This window comes from Rutilus rutilus, assembly GCF_951802725.1.
Source record: "Rutilus rutilus genome assembly, chromosome: 23".
Classification (NCBI taxonomy): Eukaryota; Metazoa; Chordata; class Actinopteri; order Cypriniformes; family Leuciscidae; genus Rutilus; species Rutilus rutilus.
Genome location: NC_140233.1, coordinates 2,337,501 through 2,345,000, shown reverse-complemented (window position 1 = coordinate 2,345,000; position 7,500 = coordinate 2,337,501). Strand labels below are relative to the sequence as shown.

General features: G+C 39.1%; 1 protein-coding gene across 1 annotated transcript in view; it reads left to right on the top strand.

The window, feature by feature from the left end:
* LOC311283212 (NACHT, LRR and PYD domains-containing protein 12-like) overlaps positions 1-7,500 on the top strand; it is a 66,642-nt gene that overhangs the window by 49,149 nt on the left and 9,993 nt on the right. The window contains exon 8 of the mRNA XM_084397512.1: positions 2,402-2,575. Within this exon, the coding sequence (XP_084253638.1) occupies positions 2,402-2,575 (174 nt within the window). The remainder of the gene's footprint in view (positions 1-2,401; positions 2,576-7,500) is intronic.

Below are 7,500 nucleotides of genomic sequence, written 5' to 3'. Positions count from 1 at the left end.
CCCTGTTTGTCACACATGTGGAGTATGGTGGTGGTGAACCTCATGATCTGCAGTATAGCTCTACCAGCGCTTAATACGGTGGGATTATTGCCCATCGGAGAAGTCCTGTTGCTTATAATAAGAGCAGATGTAAACACTGCAGTGCACTGATACTCTGAGCTCGCCCGCTGCACACTGCCGACACGCTGCTTCTCTGAGCTCTCTTTCACAAACTATGAAAACAGTTTTAAAAATCAGGGTAACTATTAACAAGAGGAGATTTGTCTGTGTAAAATGTATTTGGCTTTAAAATGTTGGCAAGTTACAGTTTCAACAAATTAAAATACTCAAAAGTTCAGCAGAACTTGTATGAAACAGGGTTTGTACGGGTGCTTGAAATCCTTGAAAGTGCTTGAATTTTGATGTTGTGTTTTCAAGGTTTGAAAAGTGCTTGAATTTTGGATAAAATGCTTGAAAATGCTTGAATTTGTAACTGTATTTCTTTCACAAGAAATATCTTTATGACGAAATAGTTCTTTATTAAATGGAGAAAAAAAATGTAGCCCTTCAGAATGAGATACAGATTGAGTTGCGTTACGCTGGCCAGAGCAAAAGTAGGCGGAGTTTTCATTTTGATTTCCGCGGTTGTTTGGATGCACCGTTTTTATTGGCCACGCAGCGGCAACAGTTGAACTATTTTAAACTTTGACCGCGGCTGAGCTCCGAGTCGCGCGGCGCAAGCGATTGAAATATATCGGTTTCATTTCATAGCGCAGCGCGGTCCGCGTCCTATCTGAAAGGGCCATTAGTGACTGAGAGTACTTGGTGTGATAATGTAATGTAAGTATTGCATGTCCGTTATGTCACGTTCATTTGTGGAATATGCAGTGAACATTGCCAAAATTACAGAACTGTAACGTGCAAATTAACCTGCAAACGTTAGCCCAGTGCATAACAACAGTCGTTGATTACTGAACTGAAATCAGTCAGTGTCATAAGAAGTATGTTGTTACTGTAAGGTTTAGGATGGCCCTATGCAATATTTACACTGCTCTATTCCAGTAAATGTATTATATACATATAATATTAATACATTTATCAGGCAGGTGCCTGTGCACTCAGATATTGTTCAAACCTTATCTATATCAAGAATGTGTCCCAAAACGGGAAGGCCTGTCAAATATTTCTGTTCAAATCCTAAGTCTTCATATTTGAAATTAATTCAGTTTTACAGCCTATAAATCATATTATTACATGGCTTGGTTGAATTCTAATGTAGAATGCGGTCTGTTATTTCTTGATAACAGACCGCTGCGAAGTATAACAGACCATTGCCATGAAAAACAGCGCGTTGCTATGGACGCGGAACGGACTATTTTCTTTGGCGGAAGCAATACATTCGTTTTTAAATCATTAAACTCCTTTTTAAATCAATAATTCGTGTCAAATTATTTATTTATTTTTGTAGGTAGCCATGTAATAAGCGGGATAATGTATAGAGAGGCGGTCGTTATAGCGAATAACAACCCCTTCAGGCTGATTCAAGACCCCTCCGCTTCGCGTCGGGGTCCTGTTCAGCCTGTCGGGGTTGTTATTCGCTATAACGACCGCCTCTCTATACATTATCCCTTACTTATCTGGTAAGCAATATTTGGACAGTAATATAATGAAAAGTTTATTATTCATATGCTTTAGGCTATATACTTAGTGATACATTTTGAAGAATAAAACTTCTGATTGGCTTAAATATTAGGGCTGCACAATATATCGAAATATTGCAAATGTATATATTACAATATGCATAATTGCATATCGCAACGGCTTGCAATAACTGGGGTCATGAACAAAATACAAAGAAAATCACTCACTGCTTTTGGCTGAATAGGCTAACTTTTGTAGCTTTAATAAGAATCAGTATATTTAATTCATGCAGTGAAAACTATAGCAATGTTTATTTTTACATTTGATTAATCAGTTTCATCATATTAATCAACATCAGATTAATTTAATTTCAGTTTCAGTATCGAATATTGAATATCGCATTATTTAATGAGTTATCGCATATCTCATTTTTCAATATCGATATTTTCAATATCGTGCAGCCCTCTGCTATTATGAAACATTTGGCTGTTTATCTCTTTTGATGTGATAAAAACACTAAATAATAATTTTAACTATGTATTGTTATGTAATTTACGGTAGTGTAAGGTGCTGGAAAAAGCTTTAAAATGGACCTGGAAAGTGCTTGAAAAGTGCTTGAATTTGACTTTGGAAAAAGTGTACGAACCCTGATGAAATGAGAGAGATCTCTTATCAGTTTATATTAAATGGATGTGTAATTAATCAGCAGATTCAACAAGCTTTTGTTGTGAGTTCTGATGTCAGTCTCAGATATCTTCATTGTTTCTGTGTGTGTTTGTAGATTATGGGGCTGTGAGGTGACAGGAGAAGGCTGTGGTTATCTGGCTTCAGCTCTGTGTTCAAACCCCTCACACCTGAGAGTGCTGTATCTGAGCCGCAATCCCCTGGGAGACTCAGGACTCAAGATGCTCTCTGATCTACTGAAGGACCCAAACTGCACACTGAACACACTCGGGTATGTTGAGCAATAAGATTCATCTCATCCTGTGAATATATGTGTGTGTATTTCAGTCTTACCATAGTCAAGTGTGCAGGGGAGTGAGATGTGGAAAGGCTCTGTAGTAGAGCTGCGTGGAGGACAAGATTTACTGATTTACTTTATTACAATATCAGTCTCTAGGAGTAGGCCTTCTGATAAAGATAGTTCACACAAACATTTAAAATCTGTCATTATTTACTCTCCCTCACGTCATCCAAACCTGCATGACTACCTTTTTATTCTGCCGAACACAAAAGAAGACACTCTTTTCAGTCAGTGGTCACCAAAACGTCAAAATGTCCCACCGCTGTACTGAACTGTCAGTTTTGCGTACCCGTTACACCCCTAATATATATATATATTTACAGGGCCTGAAATTAACACCCGACCACACGCCAAATGCGGGTGAATTCTGCAATTGGCGGGTAACACTGTCAATCTACCTGCCACATTGGCAGGCAGCCAATGAGAATCGACCCTTCGCGGGGAGTTTGATTGACAGGCGATCTGGCCAATCATAATCCGCCGAATCCGCCTTTTTTTTTGTCCGACAAAGCAGTCAGGAGAGTTCAACGTTGGAGGATTTGAACTTGAAAAAACGGAGTGTACTGAGTAAGCCTACTGACATCTTTCCGCAGTTAAAACTACATTCCTTCTTATGTTCATTCATGTTTATTTGATGCTATAAATTAACTAGAAGGAAGAGATGATCGGTTCACGAGCAGCTTTAACTTAAGGCACCACAGCGATCTGTCAAGATACATTACAGAGCCACAAAACGGTATTGTCTAAATTTCTTTAAAAATGACCAAATTTTAACGTTGAGACTTTGTTTAATATCAAAAGTAACCTGGACTGTCTTGTCTGCCAGCGTGTTGTCAGTGTCTCTGCTGTGCGATGTGTTTTTCATTGCGTGACATCATGGTTTGGCGTGAGCGCGGTCAAAGTCCTTTTAGGCAAATTGTCTCTGACGCGGTGTAGCTTGTCGGACATTGCAACAGTAACTAAAGGGGCGAAGGTTTTTTTTTGCAACTGTTCTTTGACATTCAAACGAAGTTGTAGCCTATGTTTCGTTGGATTTTAGCTAAAACTGTGGCGGCACATTACTGGAGTAAAGAAAGCATCTGTGAAAGCAGCGCAGTTTGAGTGTTTCGGAACGTATGTGATCGGAGAGAATATGCGTCTTCTCTGACTACGTTTGAATGTGTGAGTTGTATTGAACTGTTGGTGAGATGAGATAATGCAACGCTGACATAGGCTACAGTACAATGGCATTTGCACAGATGTTGTGTCCAAATGTGCGGTTGCCTACCCGGTAACTTTACCAGTAATAACAATATTAATTTAGTTCTGCTTAACGGTTCCTGAACGCTGTAACTGAAGGGGGTAGAACACTGGACGCGCAGCTCAGCGCCACGCCGCGGAGCGCCACGTCTTTTAAATTCGAACACATTATTCTCTATGAGAGTATACACACCGGCGGCGTCTGTCCGCGGCGCCCAGCAACGGCTCAAGGGGGTTGCACACCGGACGCGCAGCTCAGCGCCGCGCCGCGCAGCGCCACGTCTTTTAAATTCGAACACATTATTCTCTATGAGAGTACACACACCGGCGGCGCCTTTCGGCGTCTGTCCGCAACGGCTCAGGACCGTGTTCAAAATCCTGCCGCGCCACAGAGCGCCATTTACATAGTTTTATATTAAATTTACATTTATGTGTCTCAAATCGTAGTTAATGTATATACGGACTTAACCCCGTGCTGCAATATACATTTAGTTTAAGATTTATTTACAGAAATCAGAAAATTGCTGATGTTATCGGATTTTCAGGTGACAGTTGTCCTAGACGTGGCGCGGCGCGGCGCTGAGCTGCGCGTCCGGTGTGCGACCCGCTTCAGGACCGTGTTCAAAATCCTGCCGCGCCACAGAGCGCCATTTAAATAGTTTTATATTAAATTTACATTTATGTGTCTCAAATCGTAGTTAATGTACATATGGACTTAACCCTGTGCTGCAATATACATTTAGTTTTATATTTATTTACAGAAATCAGAAAATTGCTGATGTTATCGGATTTTCAGGTGACAGTTGTCCTAGACGTGGAGCGGCGCGGCGCTGAGCTGCGCGTCCGGTGTGCGACCCGCTTTAGACCTAGTGCAGCTCGTAGCCTATGTAAACAAATCACACGCGGCTGTGTTGATGGCTGGGCACGCCGCGCCGCGCCACGTCTAGGACAACTGTCACCTGAAAATCCGATAACATCAGCAATTTTCTGATTTCTGTAAATAAATATAAAACTAAATGTATATTGCAGCACAGGGTTAAGTCCATATGTACATTAACTACGATTTGAGAATAGAGAATAATGTGTTCGAATTTAAAAGACGTGGCGCTGCGCGGCGCGGCGCTGAGCTGCGCGTCCGGTGTGCGACCCCCTTAACGTTATATCTGTATTCGAGTTATTAATACTTGTATGGATCTCGTTAATAACTTGACAGCACTTAAATGTGTATTCGTACAAGTTAAAGAACAAATGTTTGTGCAATTCCTTTTTTTTCACCTTTTATGAGGCAAAAAAAAAAAAAAAAAAAACTGGCTGGTAAAAAGTCACTGTGGCGGGTGGATTTTTAAATCCACCTGCCACAGTGGCTGGTGGTCAAAAAAGTTAACTTCAGGCCCTGTATATATATATATATATATATATATATATATATATATATATATATGTAAGCAGTAAGGTATGAGAGGCAAGTGCTGTATTGTGAATAAGTAACGGCTGAAGGGCGTTGTTAGGCACGACGCGAAGCGAAGCGGAGTAACCCCTTCAGCCGTTCCTTATTCACGATACAGCACTTGCCTCGAGTACCTTATTGCTTTTATAAAACGGTTGCCACACACTACAAATATTAAAGCCAAAAATATTTATCTATGCAACTTTCATGAAGTAAAATCACTAAAAGCATTCCTTCCGCTGGAAAAAATAGTCCCTGACCGTAAACAGCAACAGAAGTTACATACATTATTTCACCATTAGATGGCGGCAAAGACTGTCTTATGAATGAGTCCGTCGGTAGAGAAGACTTTTATATTGAAAAGACTCAAACTTGATTTCACGGAGAAGGAAGACTAACAGATGACTAACGTTATAGGCACGGGAAAACCCCTTAACGGTTAACTGTTACAAGGACAAGATATCGCAGCGGACATTCAAACGGATTATTTTATTTTGAATATAGGACTGACCTGAAGGAAAATGCAATGTCTACTGTGAATGCAGGTAACTTTACACTCGCTTTCTCGATCTCTCACAATACTCCACTATGGCTTCAATGAACAATATCAGTGAGATCACACGTGTTTATGTTACTAAGAGTGGTTGTTAGGGGTGTTGTAGTGATACATAGAACCATTGGGTGAAGCGGCCATAGCCGTGTTTTATTGTGAATAAAGCACAGCTATTGACCAATCAGAATCAAGGATTGGAACTAACCGTTATATATATATATATATATATATATATATATATATACACACACACACTGCAGTTCAAAAGTTTGGGAAGAGTAAGATTTTTAATGTTGTAGGGAGTTTCTTTTTCCTTCTTCAAAGCAGAGACCAGGAGATGTTGGGATATTGTTCAAGCAGAAGTTATTCTCTATTGAGCGTTGCTGCAGTTCGTCCAACAGTCTGACTGAGTTCTATACAGTATAGTTTTTATACATTTACAAGGAGGAGGGACTTTTGGAGGTGGAGACAAATCAAAACAAAGCATAGGGATGATATGATTCAATCAAGAATCAGCATAACACTATCATTCAAATGATCCAATCAGCCTGACAGTATCACCCATACCTTCACATGATCATCGCTTACCTTGGGACCATGACACTGTTCCGGAGGTGCATACAGATACAAATGTTAATGTCCAACACCTGGGTTGCTTGACTTAATCTTCTTTGAAATATCATCATCTATGAAGGACATGCTAAAATCAGTAACCTAAATTAAACATTAAATACATTTGTAATCCTACAATGTTTTTAAAAGAAGTCTCTTCTTCTCATCAAGGCAGCATTTATTTGATAAAAAAAACCTGTAATATTGTGAAATATTATTACAATTGAAAATAACTGTTTTCTATTTAATATATTTTAAAGTGTAATTTATTGTGATCAAAGCTGAATGTTCATCATCATTACTCCAGTCTTCAGTGTCACATGATCCTTTAGAAATCACTCTAATATGATGATACTCACACACACACTCACAAAATCATACTGATCCAAAACTTTTGCACGACAGTATATGTATGTTAGGGCTGGGCGATATGGCCTAAAAAAAAAATCCCAGATTTTTTCACAAAAAATCCGATTTACGATTTAAACCGATTTTTTTTTTCTTCCCCTACTTAAAATCAATCTGCAGACGACAAAGAAATTGTTCAAAACAATTTTTAACTTTATTTTGTTTTGATTTTCCCTTCTGGGATTTGATTTGGATTTTCCCCTTGGGGTTAAAGTGCAATCAGAAACAACAAGCCAAAAAGACAAGATGGCAGGCCCTGCCTTTGTAAACAGTGAAAATGTAACACAACACAACACAACACGAAATGGGTGGATTGGGATTGGTGGGGAACGTGAAAAAAAATGTACATCACAATAAAGTGTATTGTGATTGTCAAAACATTTGGTAACTAAACAGAATTTTATTAAGTTTAGTGACAACACAATGTTTACATGGTACAATGACTGGTTTGCTACTGTTTTTATTATTGCTTTCACAATTTCAATTCAATTCTTGTGATTTGATTCTGATCTTGATTCAATATCGATTCCTTTGGATAAATACTAGGTACAGTAGATACATGTTAATTTAAAGCCCTGTCAGCTGGTATTATTATTA